Source organism: Brassica rapa, chromosome A10 (genome assembly GCF_000309985.2).
Source record: "Brassica rapa cultivar Chiifu-401-42 chromosome A10, CAAS_Brap_v3.01, whole genome shotgun sequence".
NCBI classification, from domain to species: Eukaryota; Viridiplantae; Streptophyta; class Magnoliopsida; order Brassicales; family Brassicaceae; genus Brassica; species Brassica rapa.
The window spans coordinates 10,790,083-10,809,018 of NC_024804.2; the positions used below are offsets into that span (position 1 = coordinate 10,790,083).

General features: G+C 34.7%; 2 protein-coding genes across 3 annotated transcripts; both read left to right on the forward strand.

Moving 5' to 3' along the window:
- The first annotated feature begins 614 nt into the window (after positions 1–614).
- On the forward strand, positions 615–10,156 carry LOC103844962 (glucan endo-1,3-beta-glucosidase 14). Its single transcript, XM_009121792.3, has 3 exons — positions 615–8,197; positions 8,293–9,579; positions 9,877–10,156. The coding sequence occupies exons 1-3, from the start codon at positions 8,023–8,025 to the stop codon at positions 9,909–9,911; spliced, it is 1,497 nt and encodes a 498-aa protein (XP_009120040.2). The 5' UTR covers positions 615–8,022; the 3' UTR covers positions 9,912–10,156.
- Positions 10,157–10,389: 233 nt separating this feature from the next.
- On the forward strand, positions 10,390–18,614 carry LOC103844963 (GTP-binding nuclear protein Ran-3). Of its 2 annotated transcripts, XM_009121793.3 has the most exons (8): positions 16,789–17,003; positions 17,097–17,166; positions 17,307–17,363; positions 17,436–17,553; positions 17,771–17,860; positions 17,947–18,126; positions 18,211–18,288; positions 18,374–18,614. In XM_009121793.3, exons 1-8 carry the CDS (start codon positions 17,001–17,003, stop codon positions 18,441–18,443), a joined length of 666 nt encoding a protein of 221 aa, XP_009120041.2. In that variant the 5' UTR covers positions 16,789–17,000; the 3' UTR covers positions 18,444–18,614. The 2 variants fall into 2 exon arrangements, with proteins under 2 accessions (XP_033138682.1, XP_009120041.2); XM_033282791.1 differs by lacking the exons at positions 17,307–17,363; positions 17,436–17,553; positions 17,771–17,860; ... (1 more) ...; positions 18,211–18,288; positions 18,374–18,614 and having other exon boundaries at positions 10,390–17,003; positions 17,097–17,167.
- Positions 18,615–18,936: the final 322 nt, after the last annotated feature.

Consider the following 18,936-nt stretch of genomic DNA (forward strand, 5'->3'; position numbering starts at 1 on the left):
CAGAGCGTGAAACCACTTGCGTTGAAGGATATAATTTTGTAGACCTATCATAGTATGTTATTTTCGAAAGTTTTGAAAATATCTCCGTAATCTAATTAAATTCGAAAATACAACTATCAGTATCACTATAACTAAAAAAAAGACTACTACATTTTGAAAAGGTTTGTGTTAGTGCTATGAAGACTTGGTTTTAAAATTAGAGTATCATGCCATACAGATGTTTGAGAATTGTGACAGGTGAAAACATAAAACTGATGTAATCTCTAGGATAGTATCAGTATATGACAGGATCATACATAATCGATATAATGTTGTTGCAATTCTGACAATGACATTAGACATATTTGCGAGATGCTGAGACAATAATTGATGAGGTCCTTATGAAGATGTCAATACATAACGAGTCTGATTGGTAGAATCAGAGTAAAAAATATAAGTGAAAAAGAGTGGGAAACAAATGGTGGAAAACACGGAAGAGAGAAAAAAATAGTAATAAATGATGTTTACTCTAACATAACCGAGATTAAAAAACACGAGTCTTATTTATTTATTTTTATAATTAGTATTATATATACACATTTCATTATTAGATTTATCATTACACTAAAATATCATAAATAGTTTTATACAAAATAACAAAAATTGATTTATATTTGTTTGTAAACATAATATGTCATGGTATATTTTTAAAAATTATTAAATTTATTTTAGTATTAAAATACTAAAATAAGTATATAACCAATAACAATACATTTAATTTATATTTTGTTTATTAACGTGATTTTCATGATATTTTCATTTTATTCTTATTATTCAGTTGCAAGAATAACTTGTATTTGTTATTTAAGTTAAAAATTTAATATTTTTTTGTTTGTATTTTTACTAAATATTTATTGTTATAATCCATTTGTAAGAATAACTTTCAAAAAAGAATATTTTCAAAATATGTTTTTACAACAAGTACCTTATATTTATGAATATTTAAAATTTACTTTATTTACTTTTAATTTTCCAAGAGTTATAAAGAATTATAAATTTGTTTAAATTAAAATTTCCTCAAATATACATTACATATTAATGTTTTGTTTGTCAACATAGTTGTTCTGCTTGAGTGTTTATTCAATTATTATAAGAAGTATTTCACAATGTAATTGTACATATATCAATATTCTTATTTACTTTGAATAATATAATATGCAAAGATGTGTTTGGTTTAAGATTCTTGTGCTTTTAATTTATTTTGAGATTTTGTAGGTTATGCTAATTCTTAGAATTTGGTTTAATAACATTACTTTATATTAACAATTATATATTTTTTTATTTAATTATATCATTTTTATAAATTAATATAATAAATATTTGTTTAAGATAACATCATATTTACAAGATATTAGTGTTGTTATTAAAAATAATGTTTTTAAATCAATAAAAATTAAGAAATTGAAAGATTCATAAAATAGTATAAATTTAATGTTTTATTTAATTTTTTTTATCTTTAACCTAATAATATATTTATTAATAAATATTTATTAAATAACTATGTCCGCATGTGCGGGCAAAACTCCTAGTAATAAATAATTAATACACGAGGCTAAAATATGAGATTACTGTGGAATTGGAGTTTAAGCGACGAGTTAAGAGGCGATTGTTAAAAATATAATATTCTCTCCGAAAAGATCTATATTTTGAAAAAATTAATATATTTTAATATATGTTTAAGTTTCAAAATAGACATACTTTTGAAACATAAGAAGTATTGAAAAATTATTGTAAGTTGGAGAAGACTTTTTTTATTCTTTGGATAAAATTTTCCTTACTCTATGTAAACTAAAATCAAAAGGAAGATTCGTAGATCTTGTCTTTTGGAAGTTACTATGACAAGTCATAAAATTTGTGTATAAATAGGTGTAAAAAATCTCTTCATGAGTTTCAAGACAGAAGAGAAAACCTAAAGAGAGTTTTGAATTTATTGTAAGAAGACAAACACAAATTGAAAAGGTCTCATTGTCATTGGGATGTTTTTGGGTTGTTTGTAAATCTTTGAACATGATGAGAAGCTAGGTTAAGTTAAGATGTGTTTTAAATTTATTGAAATCATTTAAATGAAAATTTTATACATTTAAATTTATTTAACATTTTTGTAAAAATGTGTTAGTTTTGAGTTTTAATATCAATAGTTTTGAGAAAACAGCCATTAAAATCATAAATTTGCAAATTAAAGCAAAAAAACTTCTGAGTCGTGTTTGATCCAAAAAAAATCTGCAAGTTTTAAATATTGGATGCTTTAACTCTCATTTTTTGTTTACTCGACCATTTAAAAAACTCAAATAGTCCACTGTTAAACTAAAACGTAAAGCTCAACAAGAAATCAAGACTGAGCTTTCGTCACCTAAAACTTGATAAGTAATTGAGAGTGATAATTCGACTTTATCAAAATGATGAGAATCATTACCTGTAGCTGGAGAAACTATCACTGATTGTCTTAATCGTAGATTGCCTTTGTAATCGACTTGGAGAAGATGAAATTGAATTGGGAATTAGGTTTTTGAGTGAGGAAGGCGAACTCGGTTTTTTTAAACAAAATAATTTTTAAAATGGGATCGTATATAACGGTCGTTGCTCGAGTTTAACAGTTGATTTTTCGAGTAGCTGAATCAACAAAAAATGAAAGTTAAAACAGCTAATATCGAAAAGTTGAAGAATTGTTTGGATCAAACATGAGTTTTTTACGCTCATAAACAAGAGTTAGAGATTTTTTTTTTATTTGAAAGTTCAGGGTTTAATGGTTGTTTTCTTAATATTTTTTGTACTTTTAAGGTCTTAAATAATTTAGGGACTGCTGGTAGACTCGTAAGACACCCTTTTAAACCTTAATTAAGTTTCTGATATTTAAGGTCGTGATATATCATGAATTATTTTCTTATTAAAAAATTATGGCAGAAAAAATTACAGCAATTTTCATGTAAAATCTATTTTGTTAACCTTCTATTCATGTGTGATTTTTTTTAAAAAATAGACATTTCTTAAAAAATTATATTTCATTTATTTCTAATTAACATTTTTGCATTAAATATCACATCTTATATAATCAAGACATATAACAACTTCACCTATAAAACTGTTTTAATTTTATTTTTAACTATAACAAATTTGTTGACAAAAATATAAAAATCCTACTAAAATTTTAAATATTTTTATTTAATAATGAATTATAATTTCGTAGTTAATAGTATAAAATTATTCAAATCAATGTTAATGAAGATTTTATTACAAAAAACTGTATGCTATTTTCATAAGCTTTCTAATTATAGTCTATATTATTAAAACTAAAGAACAATATAAATTTATTCTATTAAAATAGAAGTCACCACTTATATTCATGTCTGTTTTTTTTTATGGAATTTACCTAGAAAATCATATTTCATTTATTTCTAGTTAACATTTTGGCATCATTAAAATATTACATCTTGTATAATCAACACATAGAACAACTTCACCTATAAAGCTGTTTTAATTTTATTTTTAATTATAACATATTCGTTGACAAAAATCTAACAAAATCCTACTAAAATTTAAATACTTTTATTCAATAATGCATTAATTAATTTTGTAATTAGTAGTATAATATTGTTCAAATCAATTTTAATTAATATTATATTAGTAAAAAATTGTATGATATTTTCATAAACTATCAAATTATAGTCTATATTATATTAAAATGGAACTACTATATGAATTAAATAGAAAATTATCTAAATTAATAAATTAACTTATTTTATTTTTTTAAAGTATTTCATTTAAAATATCAGTCACCATTAAAAGGTATTTAAATTCGTAAAACATGTATAAAATTTACCAAAATAATAAGCCTTAATTATTTAAATATAACAGTATATTTACTTATGAAATCGTGATATATACTAAAATTATAAATGCCAAAGTACATTTTTAAACCCAACAAAAAAATATAAATGATCCTATACAAATATCTATTCTATAGTAAACTAAATAAAATGTTTTTAAAAAATATGTTGTATGCAAACTGTAGAAATTAAAAATATATATTTTGAAGGGTTTTATGTTTTTGATGATTTCAGATTATTAGTTTATTGTACCAAATTAAAAAAAAAATTATATGTAATAACAATTAATAAAAAAAAGTAACAGTATATAACAAATCTTTATATATTAATAATATCAAATAACAACTAAACAACAAAAAAAAAATAGTACATTACTTATAACATTAAAATATAAATCATATATTTAAAATATTTACGTATATCAAAATGATGCATTTATAAAATATCCACACCGGGGATCATGCTCTAGTTATTATTACTTGATACCCAAATGCACGCATGCTTTTGAGCTATTCAATTCATTTGAAGCAGTTACGTCGTAGTGTGTGAATGGTTATTTAGTCAATGTTATTTGTGGCCAGACATTATAATTGACAATAGTATATATTATTTAAGATACTAGCATTTTGTTATCCTACCGTAAACATCAAGGACAAGCAGCTAACGTTCCTATCTAAAACTCAACTTGGTGGACAGACATCATTCAAGTGACCTAACACATTGCATTCTTTTCCTTGGTTGATAAGAAAATATGAGTATATAAATGCATATTTGTATTAGTATTAGACTATAAGACAAAGTTCATATTTTATCAGGGCCATAATACTTAGAGAGAAGTCAATATGAATGTGACTCCTCTCTTGCATATAATGGTTGTGTTTCATTTTCTCGATTCCGTGTAAACAAGCTTACCGACTTCGAGCCTGGGGGGAACATATAGTGCGATGTCTTCAAAAACATACAATCATAAAAATACTATTCACATAAGATGTCTGATGTTGTTTTCATTATTTAGGTCTTAAACATCGAAGACGGTTTGTGACTTTGTTCAAAAAACACCTAAGATGAAACTACTTTTGAATTTGTCATCGCTATCCTAGTATCTGTTTGAGCATATAGATGCCTATAAAGTTGAATCTGTCTTAAATCAAACAATCATTGAATTACGATCTTTCAAATTTTCAAATTAATTCTATATAGCAAGAAACTACTTATGTTACATAACTAAAAAATAAAACGAAAAAATAGATGTTCTTAAATCATGATTAGCATATATATTACAGGTGAAATAAAAATTGAATGTAGTTATATAGTTTTTTTCATTAAAAAAACAGGCGCATAAAACTGCTTATGCACCCCACTACAATTCACCTTATGGCCACACAGATATGAACCTGTCTGTCCATATCTTACGGCAATTTGAATATCCGGAGTGAGAATCCATCCGTAAACCGTATCACTCTTTTAGAGATTAGTATGAGTTTCTCTATGAGCCCGGGATATCTCAAAGGTTAAACAAAAAAAATTAAAAATAATATTCACAACTTAAGATGCAACTTTACAATTTCAAATGCATATTTCACGTAGTAATTACAAGTTTTAGTCGTATATTTCATCAAAATTTTGCTAATAGTAGTGTTCAACTTGTATAGTCCAACTAAACTCCACAAGTATGAAGTATCATATTGGTTTCCCCCTTGGACGGACATCAAATATATATGGACAAGTTAGCTTGATTCATTATTATACTAATCGGAATTACTTGAGGTGTCTGATTAGCTAACCTATATGACAAATCTAAACGCGTTCATTATTCATCCAAGTTGCTTAAATCTAATATTACTGAGTTAAATCGAACTTGTAAATAATCAATTTCTACGTATTAAGTTCTTCGATCATTTAAATTTTAATACTATCCCTCCATCACTGAAAATATATCTATCCAATTATTGGTAGAACACATCCAAAGGAGCAAAACAACTGAATATTTGGGAACTCCCTATATTTGATTCGACGTAGGAAAAAGAGAAGCTGGAAATCAGAGCTATAACGTTCACATTGACGAGACCAAATGTTCTTTAACACGATAGTACATATTGATACTCCAACACTAGACGAATTTTTAAATAAAATTATTATAGCAATGTTATTTTTTGACTGAATTCTTGTTATTATAGCAATAAGCTAATGCATCACATCAGCGATTATTGATATAATACTCACTTTTAACGGATACTAGATTCTAACCCGCGTTAAAATGCGGGATTATTTTTTATAAAATGGTTGTTAGAAATTTTTTACAGTTTCATTAAATTTTAATTTAGAATATATAGTTTGTAGTTCATTTACTTATTTGTTTCGTTAGTAAATCTTTTTTAATGTAATTATTTTGTTTTTATTAGAATATTAGGATGAATTTGTTCCAGTAAATCTATGTCAAAAACATAATTTAAACATTTCGTGCTTGAAATATTTAATATTAGTTACATGCATCTAACCTTATATGCTACCAATAGATTGATTTATACGTATAAAAATAGACAATGGCTTAGTTAAACCAATTCCCTATAGCACCAGTTATTAATTACCATTTCATACATTAAAATCTTGATAAATAAAATGTTCGAATTAGTCTACGTAGCAGTGAGAAATATAAAGAGACATAATAAAATGATTTCATGTATACTATATTGTATTGTGTATGTCATATTTAGATATAGATATTTTTGTATGTCGAAACTAAATGTCACTTGGTAAAAATATCGGTCATGTTTGTAGATTTCCAAATAATTGGTAAGTAAAATGAATTGGTGTAACAGAATTTTCAGATTTATATATTTAAATATCCAATCTAATCTATCATTAACGAAAAAGTGCATAGATCCAAAATTTAAATGACAACATTTTATCAATAAATATAAGTAGGACCCTAAATAAATAAATTATATTATTTAAATGGAATTTGAACCATAGTTTATCATGTAAAATTATCATTATGTATGTAGTTGGACATCATATTTATTAAACAATATTAAAAAAATTACTTTGCAAAAAGTTATTATTACAGTTTAGTCTGAAAATGTTTAGTTGGATACATATGAACTTTTACTATATTTTCAAAAACATAAATTTATATATTTACATTGGGTGGTTTGCAAATCAGTTACTCTTTTGTCAATAAAATGATAAAATCTTGATCACACTTTTATTATTTTGTTGACAAAAAAAGTAACTGATTTGCAAATGAAAATAATTAAATCTTCATCATATTGTTAGAAAATAAGTTTAAAATAATAAATATTAAACGTAACAAAGTTAAAGTTTGTTATATAACCTAGTATGAGATATGGTAGATGTTTAATAAATCTTGACCTCTTGTTATTATCGTTTGTCTAGGTTAGATTTACAAAAGATTCTTTGGTTGATACTTGATAGTAATTTTAACAATATTAAGTTAGTTATCTAAAGTTCATCGTGGTTCTAAAGTAATTGTTTCTGTTTTCTTTTTGTTAGCATATTTTAGGAAACGATTTGGTTATTTTAGATAATATTGTTAGAGCTTTAAAAACTATAAAATGATGAAATAAAAATCTAATAATAATGAATGTCATATATATTTTCTAGTGAGAATTGAATAGGTCCAAATTTAAATGACAATATTTTTAAGTAGATAAAAAGTAGGACTCTATTTTAATAGATTAGATATAAGCTGTTTTTCAACAAGTTAATAATGCCATCAAATAAAGGTGTGGTTTTTTTTTGACATCGTAAAGGTGTGGTTAATGCGCCTGTAGTGAACATATATACTGGGTTGTAGAGGCTTATAGCTCAACGGTTGTTATTTGTAAACTTGTAATGGTTGGTTTTTCATAAACGCTGCAGTCATGTCTTTATTGAATTCAAATTTACTTTCTTATAAATATATAGAATATGTGATCTTTTTGTTGTTGTGAGTTGTCAGACTATGTGATCTACGTAAGGAAGAATCACCAAAAAGGATGCAACAGCTGCAGTAAAATTAACAAATCAAATCTAAAATTGAATGCTTGTTTTGGCACGTACCCACCATTTGACAACATATGGTACATCATCCAATCACTATGATTAAAACAGTCAAACTTGTAATAAAATAAATAATTACTTTCACACGTAACAGAAGATGGGTCCTACCCACTCCCTCCACCTCCCTCTCCCTCTCCTCGTTCAGTATATAAACAACACATTTAGCTCTTCCGAGAAACAAACATTTCGCAACCTCTGCGCAACAATGGCTCTCTTCGTTCTATCTCTCCTAATGCTCTCATCATTCTCAGCCATTTCCTTCACGCATGCAGGTTAAGCTTCATCATCTCTCTCTCTCTTTACAATTGTGTCCGTCTAGTTTCACGTGTCAGAGTCTGATTATCTTCATTTGTTTGTTTCTTAATAGATTCTGGAATGATCGGAGTAAACTACGGCCGCATAGCGAACAATCTCCCGGCGCCGGAGAAAGTCGTTGAGCTTCTAAAATCCCAAGGAATCAATCGCGTCAAGCTTTACGACACTGACAAATCCGTACTAACCGCGCTCGCAAACTCCGGCATCAAAGTCGTCGTCTCTCTCCCCAACGAGAATCTCGCCGCCGCCTCCGCTGATCAGAGCTACACCGACAACTGGGTTCAGGAAAACGTGAAGAAATACACGCCGGCGACTGATATCGAAGCGATCGCCGTCGGTAACGAAGTGTTCGTCGATCCCAGGAACACGACGACGTATCTCGTTCAAGCTATGAAGAATGTTCAAAGCTCGCTCGTTAAGTTTAATCTCGACGAATCGATCAAGGTATCGTCGCCGATAGCCTTGAGCGCGCTGGCGAATTCGTATCAACCATCGTCCGGTTCGTTTAAACCGGATTTAATCGAACCGGTGATTAAACCGATGTTGGATCTGCTCCGCAAAACGTCGTCGCATATCATGGTGAATGCGTACCCGTTCTTCGCCTACGCGGCTAACGCCGATAAGATCTCGTTGGATTACGCTCTGTTTAAGGAGAACGCCGGCAATGTAGATTCCGGTAACGGTTTGAAGTATAACAATCTCTTAGACGCGCAAATCGACGCCGTTTTCGCCGCCATGGCCGCCGTGGGATTCAACGACGTTAAGCTCGTGGTGACGGAGACGGGTTGGCCTTCCGCCGGGGACGAGAACGAGATTGGCGCCGGTTCGGCCAACGCGGCGGCGTATAACGGCGGGTTAGTTAAGAGAGTGTTAACGGGAAACGGAACGCCGTTAAAACCGAAGGAGCCACTTAACGTCTATCTGTTCGCTCTGTTCAACGAGAACCAGAAAACGGGGCCCACGTCGGAGAGAAACTACGGGTTGTTTTACCCGAACGAGAACAAAGTGTACGACGTTCCGTTCTCCGCTAAGTCAACTCCGGTCAACGATGGCAAAGATAAAGTTCCGGTGAAGACGCCGTCGTCGCACGTGGGAGGACAGACGTGGTGCGTGGCGAACGGGAAGACGACGAAGGAGAAGCTTCAGGAGGGTCTCGACTACGCTTGCGGCGAAGGAGGCGCTGATTGCCGTCCGATTCAAAAGGGTGCCACGTGTTATGATCCGGAATCGTTAGAGGCACACGCTTCTTATGCGTTCAACAGTTACTATCAGAAGAACGCGCGTGGTGTTGGCACGTGTGATTTTGGTGGTGCAGCGTACGTGGTCTCGCAACCTCCTAGTACGTACTCTATCCTCTTCTCTTATCATTTTAATTAATTAGTATTTTACGTATATAGTAGTATGCTATTATCGAAAGTTTTATCTTTCTAAAAATTCACGAGAGAAATGGTAAGATACTTGGACGATGGTTTGATAATAATAATGGAGTTTAGGGTGGTTCAACAACATATGCAACTTTTGTTAAAACTTTCTACTATTAGATTCTTACTTATATATAAGTACTACAAAATGTGACATATAAATGGAGATATAAATTAAATTAACTTATTGTTTTCCTCTTTTTTTGTGTTCGTAGAGTACGGGAAATGCGAGTTTCCAACAGGGCACTGAAATGGGAATGGAGGAGGAGGATCCGGCGGATTAATTAATAGCATTTTCTCGTTATCTATTTAATACATTGTTTTGTCATTCGAGTATATGATTATTTATTGCGTAGATTTGTTTTCATTATTGTATATTTGGTTGGTTTCGTCGTATCATATAAACTGGTCTCAGTATTGTTTCCTTAATTTAAACCTCGTGTAATCAACAGTTACACAAAAAAACTTCACAGAGGTTTATGATTGAAGTATCAATGAATGTAATCAAACTCATCCAGTGGCGTGTTGTACGATTAAAAGAAGAATAAACCATTAAACTAATCCAACTCCGGATTTTGGAATTCGACAATATGTGTTGGTTGGGTCGACGATGTCTATCGTTCATCTTACGGTTATAGCGACCTCTACGCAAGGAAAATACGTATCGTATTATTCAACCCATTACCAACATTATTTAATATAATATTTGATTCTATAAAGAACGATAATATATGTAAGAAATACATTGTAAGATCAGTCATCTTGAGTGTAGATTTTTTTTTTTAATGTAAATAGCCTATGCAGAGGTTCAAACACAAAATAAGTAAACTTCTTGACAATATTTTGGTTTTGCTGAATTGTAATATCATAATCATAATGTTTATATTATATTGCTTAAAACAGTTGTTTTTGCTGAATTGTAATATTATATATCGACATGAGGTTAATTCTTTTTTCTTTGTGGCAGATTGAAGAAAGTGTGATTGTTAACTTGATGTTTCCAGTGAATTTGATTTCTTTGGAAAAGTGTTTCACTGTGTCCTCTGTAACGAAGATTGCGCTCAATCCTAAATCTTTTTTGTTGAGTGATTATATCGTCCAAGACATGCCGGTATTGCAAGTATCATCCTTCCTGCTGTTAAGCTCCTCTGCTCATATTGCAGATTCTCTACCCCTTATGGCAGCACTACTTGCAGTGAAGTTAGTGGGCATTATGTTTGGCTTCAGGTCAAGCAGTCAAGAACTCTTTCTCCTTCACATTTTTGAAGGAATTCAGAATGAAGTTCAAGGAATGCTATTTGATATTGATCCCATGTGGTATCTTTTGTTGAATTGTATTTTCATGTTATCTTTTGCTTAACCAGTTTTTTTGGTAAATCCTTTGGCATGTATTGCCTCTTTATCTTCTAATCTTTCCTCATGTGATGGAGTTTGAGAGTCTATAATCTAGTGAAATGGTTTGTCCAAAAAAAAATCATAAAACAGTTAAGTTTTTACAAAACTTTAATAGCTTGATTCTGGAATTTGTTTACTAGGCCAAAAAACAAAAAGACAAGATAACTAACACTAGACTGACCACTGGATCACTGAAGCCAGAAGCATTAGATAACATAACTTTCTTTGATGCTTTCGGGCCAAAATGTATATCGACCAGTCTGTCAATCGCTTTGAAGATTTCAGGAGACGGGGTAGCATGCTGCTTGGAAAACATGTTATTTCTCTCTTAATGATGTAGATGAGTGTTTGTAAGACAATATATCTCAGAAAGTCAGAATGGAGGGCGAGTTGCCGAGTTGGTCGGGTTAAGAAGCGTCCACTAAGAGAGCAGACCAAGATTGAAAATAACAAGTAACTATCATCACAAGTAACAAATAACAAGTTTTCTTTTGGAAACGTCAGTTTCAGTCTTTTCTTAGTGGTCAACGACTGTTTGGTTTTGTCACCGGCACCATTCCACAACCCGTTCCCACCATCATGGCTCCAACCATACATGGTACATCTACACCGGTTCCAAACCCTGACCATGAGATGTGGTTTCAAACCGATCAAGTTGTTCAGTCATGGCTTCTTGGATCTATCACCGATACTCTTCAGTCCATGGTGGTGAACTGCACGACGGCAAGTGAGATCTGGTCCACGTTAGAGACTCACTTCAACAGACCCTCCAACTCTCGCATGTTCGAGCTTCAACACAAGATGCAAACTTTGTCCAAAGATGGAAAGAAGATGTTTGATTTTCTGCATGAAGTCAAAGCTCTGAGTGATCAACTTGCATCTATTGGTGCGCCTTTGACTGAAGCTATGAAGATCTTCTCGGCCCTTCGAGGTTTAGGACGTGACTATGAGCCTATCAAGACAGCTATTGAAGGTTCCATAGACATTGTTCCACCTCCAACGTTTGAATCTATCTTTCCACGTCTGGTAGCATTCGATGACAGACTTCAAGGTTACAACAGCGGTCAAGAGGTGACTCCTCATCTTGCTTTTGCGACTGTTCGTACAAATCAGCAAGGCAACTACTACTCTTCTCGCGGTCGTGGTGGTCGCAGAGGACGTGGACGTGGTTCCTATAGTACGAGGGGAAGAGGCTTTCATCAGCAGATCTCGTCTTCGTTCGAAGGGGATACACGTCCCACTTGTCAGATCTGTGGCAAGCCTGGCCATCATGCTCTGAAATGCTACCACCGTTTCGACAGTAGTTATCAACTTGAGGAGGTTCCGCAAGCTCTTGCAGCCATGCGCATTACTGAAGTATCAGAAGATTCCGGTTCTGAGTGGTATCCTGACTCCGGTGCATCTGCTCATATCACCAACTCAACTAGGAACCTGCATCAGTCTCAACCATATCATGGTTCTGACACAGTCATGATAGGTGATGGGAGCTACTTACCTATTACACATACCGGGTCTACTGTTCTTGCATCCTCCTCAGGTAAACTTCCTCTTAAAGATGTCATTGTATGCCCTCAGATTACGAAATCTCTTCTATCTGTTTCAAAGGTCACAGATGATTATCCTTGTTCAGTAAAATTTGATAATGTTGGGGTTTCTATAAAGGACAAGAATACAAAGATGGTACTCACCAGGGGAAGAAAGGATAAGGGTCTGTACAGAGTGGAGAACAAGCCGTCAATAAAAGCTCTCTACTCCTCTAGACAGCATTCTGCTTCAGACGCTGTTTGGCATAGGAGACTTGGGCATCCTCATCAGCAAGTTCTTCAACATCTGTCAGCAAGTAGTTTCATCAAAATAAGTTCAAGTTCCAAGAAGATGTGTTCATCGTGTCAACTTGGCAAGAGCAGTAGCTTACCATTTCAGTCTTCTAGCTATGTCGCGTCTCGGCCTTTGGAGAAGATACACTGTGATCTCTGGGGTCCTGCACCAACAACATCAGTTCAGGGCTTCAGATTCTATGTAATCTTTATAGACCATTGGTCACGTTTTTGTTGGCTCTATCCTATGAAATATAAATCAGATTTTCTTTCAATCTTTTGCAAGTTTCAAGCGTTAGTAGAGAACCAACTAAGGTGCAGAATTGGTACCTTTCAATGTGATGGTGGAGGAGAGTTTATCAGTTCTGCGTTTCTCTCTCACTTGCAAAAGGATGGGATAAGACAGCAAATTTCGTGTCCCCATACCCCGCAACAGAACGGTCTGGCTGAGCGCAAGCATCGTCACATCACTGAGCTTGGGTTGACGATGATGTTTGATAGCAAGATGCCTCTGCGCTACTGGGTAGAAGCGTTCTTCACAGCAACGTTCCTGAGCAATCTTCTTCCTACAACAAGTCTGCCAAATCATCAGACACCTTATCAGAAGTTGTTTGGAAAGGAGGTGAACTACAGTTTTCTACGAACGTTTGGATGTGCGTGCTATCCTACTCTACGCAACTATGCAAGCAACAAGTTTGATCCTAGATCATTGAAATGTGTGTTTCTAGGCTACAACGACAGGTATAAGGGATATAGATGTATGTACCCGCCTACTGGTCGAGTCTACATCACACGGCACGTCATATTTGATGAATCAGACTTCCCATTTGAGAATGCTTACAAGACAAGTCATCCGTCTGTCTTGACTCCTCTTCTCAAAGCTTGGCAAATGAGTTTTGATTCACCCACACCATCCGAAACCATGCCACCAAAGGCAGCTGAAGTGGATCAGGCAGTTCATCAAGCTGCAGTTCCCTTATTTACAGAAAATGACTTCCCTCCTTTGCCTTCTCTACAACAGCCTGCGAGTGTTGAGATATCATCTGTGGTGTCATCCTCTTCGTCGTCATCGTCAGTTCCTGCTTCCAGTCCAGTCCCGGTTCCCACTCCAGCTCCTGAGCCTGTTAATCAACGACACTCGATGGTTACACGGTCTCAAGTTGGAACGGTTAAGCCTAATCCAAGATACGCTTTGTTAACACAAAAAGTATCAATACCGGAACCACGGACTATCGCAGAAGCTCTAAAACATACAGGATGGAGGAATGCAATGGGAGAAGAGTTTGATTCGTGTAAAGAGACTAATACCTTTACACTTGTTCCCAGAACTGAAGATATGCACGTTCTAGGCAATCGATGGGTGCATCGAGTGAAGCTGAATGCTGATGGAAGCTTCAAGAAACTCAGATCACGGCTTGTTGCGAAAGGAAACGAGCAGGAGGAAGGTATAGACTATCTTGAAACCTACAGTCCAGTTGTGAGAATGGCGTCAGTAAGAACTATCTTGCACATGGCTACGGTATTAAACTGGGAGATAAGACAGATGGATGTTAAAAACGCATTCTTACATGGAGATCTACAGGAGACAGTGTTCATGAAACAACCGGCTGGATTCATCGATCAAGAGAATCCTCGTCATGTTTGGAAGTTGAATAAAGCGATCTACGGGTTGAAGCAAGCTCCTCGTGCCTGGTTCGATAAGTTCAGCTCATTCTTGATTGACTTTGGCTTCTGTTGCTCCAAGTCTGATCCATCTCTGTTTGTCTACAAAACGGCGCAAGACATTATCATTCTGTTACTATATGTGGACGATATGGTAATAACTGGCAACAGCTCAGCGTGTCTTGCTCGTCTTCTACAACAACTTAATCAAGAGTTTAGAATGACTGATATGGGAGAGCTACACTATTTCTTGGGGATTCAGGTTCAGAAACATCAAAAAGGTTTGTTTCTGTGCCAACAGAAGTATGCAGAAGACTTACTTGCAGTAGCAGGAATGACTGAGTGTGAAGCAATAGCTACTCCCCTTCCTCAGCAACTGAACAGAGTAGAAGACAAGTCAGAGCTCTTCTCACATCCTACTTACTTCCGCAGCCTTGCAGGGAAGCTTCAGTACTTGACGCTGACCAGGCCTGACATCCAGTTTGCTGTCAATTACGTTTGTCAGAAGATGCACTCGCCGACTGTATCTGATTTTCACCTGCTCAAGCGCATCATCAGATATGTTAAAGGAACTCTAACAATGGGTATATCTCTACACAAAGACACAGATTTCACTCTCACTGCATATAGTGATAGTGATTGGGCAGGATGCAGCTCAACAAGGAGATCTACCGGTGGATTCAGTACATTTCTAGGGAAGAATCTCATCTCTTGGTCTTCTCGAAAACAACCTACTGTGTCTAAGAGTTCTACAGAGGCTGAGTATCGAACACTGTCAGAGACGGCTTCTGAGATTACCTGGCTTAGTTCAATCTTCCGTGAGCTTGGATTGCCTCTTCTGACAACGCCTCTGCTCCTCTGCGATAACTTGTCTGCAGTGCTTCTGTCCGCGAATCCTTCCTTTCACTCCAAGACCAAACACTTTGCTCTTGACTATCACTATGTCAGAGAAAGAGTTGCTCTTGGTGCTCTGGAGGTGAAGCATATCTCGAATCAACATCAGATAGCTGATATCTTCACCAAATCTCTTCCGCATGAAGCTTTTTCCTCTCTCAGAAGCAAACTTGGTGTCGCTGCAATCGGTGCACAAAGTTTGAGGGGGCCTATCATCACAAGTGGGTCAAGTCCAGTTTCCGCGAAACCCATTTACCAGTTCAGACAAGAATCGCAGCCCAACTTGGAGAAGCCCAAATCGCCATCATCTTCTCAACGGTCTTCTACCTGCAATCAAGACAAAACAGAGCATAAGGGTAAAGAGCATGCTGGACAATACGGAAAGCAAAAGCAACAGGACAAGCCAGCTGTTAAAGCACAGGCTGTCTCAGTCCAAAACCGTTATGCAGCACTAAGAGACGAAGAAGCCTAGAGCAAAACCCTAGTCTAAGTTCTCTATATAAAGCATTTGTAATGGTTGTAAGAAACTCAAGGTTCAAAGAAATAAAAGAAAGTTCAGAAACTTATCTTTATTAGCTCACGCGTTCAGTAACTAACTACCCCAAGTCTAATTTGAGCTTCTCTCAAAAGACTATATCTCTCATGTGACTTTTTGTAAAATATTTTAAGAAGGGACTTGTGTTTTGATCAAACTGATAACCTTTCATGCATGTTGCAATTTGTAATGTGCTAGGGAACGATGATTTATCTTTATAATCGACATAGATGTGAACGCGTAAGAATAAGGTCTTCGATTTATCTTTATATTTTTTTCAAAAATAAAAGTTTTAAATATGGAAATGATTTTTTTTAAGATATGGAAATGAGTTTCAGTATGATGTATTCTTCCATTTGTAGATAGAAATACATTGTAGGGAAACTAACTCCTATATTTAGAGTTTTATTTTTGAAATATATAGAAAAGTTAGAAATTGTCTAGGTAAACCATTTCAGAGCGACTATTTGGAACTTTAGGATGAATTTCTCAGACAAGCACATTAAGTGATAGATGTCGTGCGGAGAAGACGAGTTTATATACATTCACAAACAAACACAGTATTTGATGATCAAACTAATAATAAAAGAAGAAATCGAACATCTTTTTTTATCTTCATCGATAAATGATAGCAGTATGTGAATTTTACGTAATCTCAAATTTAACGAATGATAAAAATTTATTACCGTGTAGAAGCAAATTAATGCTTACCAGATTTTTCATTCACTTAAGATTAAATTATATAGATCGGGTTGGTTCTCACGAGACATGGAACCATCATCACCCGGACCAGCTCAACAAATATAAATGAGGAGGGGCCAGTGCCGCATATGTATATCAAGAGAAACTTTTGGGCCTGGATCCGGATCTGGATCCAGTTCTGGATTACTGGGTAGGAGCACTTGCGTCAATCTTAAGCGGCCGCAAGTCTGTTTAAAAACCCTCTCTCTCTCGCTATAACTCTTTCGCCGTCTTGTTACTCTTCGACTCGCTTCTGTAATCGATCTCGATCTCCGCCGTTTCAGTTTGATCATCGATGGTATGTTTCTCTCCGCCTCGCCTCGCGCTTTCTCCACAGATCGATCATATTCCCCTCGATCTTGCTGCTGATATTTAATAATCGTATTCTCAGGCTTTACCAAACCAGCAAACCGTGGATTACCCTAGCTTCAAGCTCGTCATCGTTGGTGATGGAGGCACAGGTAACGTCCTAGCTCGCGATTTGTTGAGTCTCCGCTTCGATAGCTTGATCTTGTAGCTCTCGATTTCGAGATAGTTCGTCGCTTAGAGCTTGATCTCGATATAAGCCTGTGATACGTCCATATAACGTTGTTGTGATTAGGGAAAACAACGTTCGTGAAGAGGCATCTTACTGGAGAGTTTGAGAAGAAGTATGAACGTAAGTAGAAAGAGACTCTATCTATGTATGAAAGCAAACTGATTCTGATGGTTTCTTGTTTTTGCGTTGCAGCCACTATTGGTGTTGAGGTTCACCCTCTAGACTTCTTCACTAACTGTGGCAAGATCCGCTTTTACTGCTGGGATACTGCTGGACAAGAGAAGTTTGGTGGTCTTAGGGATGGTTACTAGTAAGTTTGATTTCCGTGTAAAATATTCTAGTGGATTCTTTATGAAGTTGTTGTGTTGGTAGCGTAGTTGTGTTGTGAAGCTGAATAAGATACTGATTATTTCCTTAACTGTAGTTGTTAGCAACATGAAAGGTTATTATAGAGCTACTATTGCTGCAGCTTGCAAATAGTTTTGTTAACACAAAGGTTTGTTTGTTTTTTCTTTTTTTTTTGGCAGCATCCACGGGCAGTGTGCCGTTATCATGTTTGATGTCACAGCACGTCTGACATACAAGAATGTCCCAACATGGCACCGTGATCTTTGCAGGTTTCAACACACTGAAGCTATACTTTGTTGTTGTATGTACCAAATTAGTGGACGGAAACTTGATGTCCTCAATTTTGCATGTGCAGGGTCTGTGAAAACATCCCAATTGTTCTTTGTGGGAACAAAGTTGATGTGAAGAACAGGCAAGTGAAAGCCAAGCAGGTGACATTCCACAGGAAGAAGAATCTCCAGTACTACGAGATCTCTGCCAAGAGCAACTACAATTTCGAGAAGCCATTCTTGTACCTTGCTAGAAAACTCGCCGGGTAAGAACAGAGTTTTGTAGCCCTTGATTGTTATTTCTTGGGAAGATGAAAAAGGTTGATAAAGTTTGATTTTCCTCGTTTCAGTGACCCTAACCTTCACTTTGTGGAATCACCTGCCCTTGCTCCCCCAGAAGTCCAGATTGACATGGCTGCTCAGCAACAGTAAGTTTTTCTAATAAAACCCATTTTTATCTGATTTCATCGTAAAGTTTATTGCCCCGGCCTAAAAGATTTAATCTATTTGTAGGCATGAGGCGGAGCTTGCAGCGGCAGCAAGTCAGCCACTCCCTGATGACGATGATGACACCTTCGAGTAGGGTGTGAGGGAGAGAGAGTTCCGCACTATGTGATTCCATCACTGAGTATTATCATTTCTTTTTTTTTTGATGGTGCTACTTTTATTTGCGTGTTCAAAAGTATGAATTTTAAAAGTCGAGGTTTGCTTTTACTGAGATGACATTAGTATTTTATTATTTTCTTAAGTTACATCCTATGCATCCTTAAACATAGATAGATCTCCATAATTATTAGAAGCCACAATATCCTAAGTATGTGAGAGTACGACTAAAGACTATATAATCAAAGAGCAAATCTTATTAGATGCGGCAACTTTTTGACTTGATCCGCTTGGAGATGAACATACGAACGTCTGCTTCAAATAGATTAATGAATGTACTGAGCAATACATCAAACATTTTTTGTGTCAAACTTTTCGTTTTATTAAATGAAGTCAAAGGGCATACTTACAAATAGACTCAACTATAAAATTTGGCCCAAACAAAGTCTATATATTGACCTCTGTTCGAAAAT

Excerpts from the sequence above, each read along its gene's own strand:
- LOC103844962 (XM_009121792.3), top strand. The coding sequence starts at position 8,023 with ATGGGTCCTACCCACTCCCTCCACCTCCCTCTCCCTCTCCTCGTTCAG. Across the intron at positions 8,198-8,292 it reads CATTTCCTTCACGCATGCAG|ATTCTGGAATGATCGGAGTA; the intron begins GTTAAGCTTCAT and ends GTTTCTTAATAG. Across the intron at positions 9,580-9,876 it reads CGTGGTCTCGCAACCTCCTA|AGTACGGGAAATGCGAGTTT; the intron begins GTACGTACTCTA and ends TTGTGTTCGTAG.
- LOC103844963 (XM_033282791.1), top strand. The coding sequence starts at position 11,636 with ATGGCTCCAACCATACATGGTACATCTACACCGGTTCCAAACCCTGAC.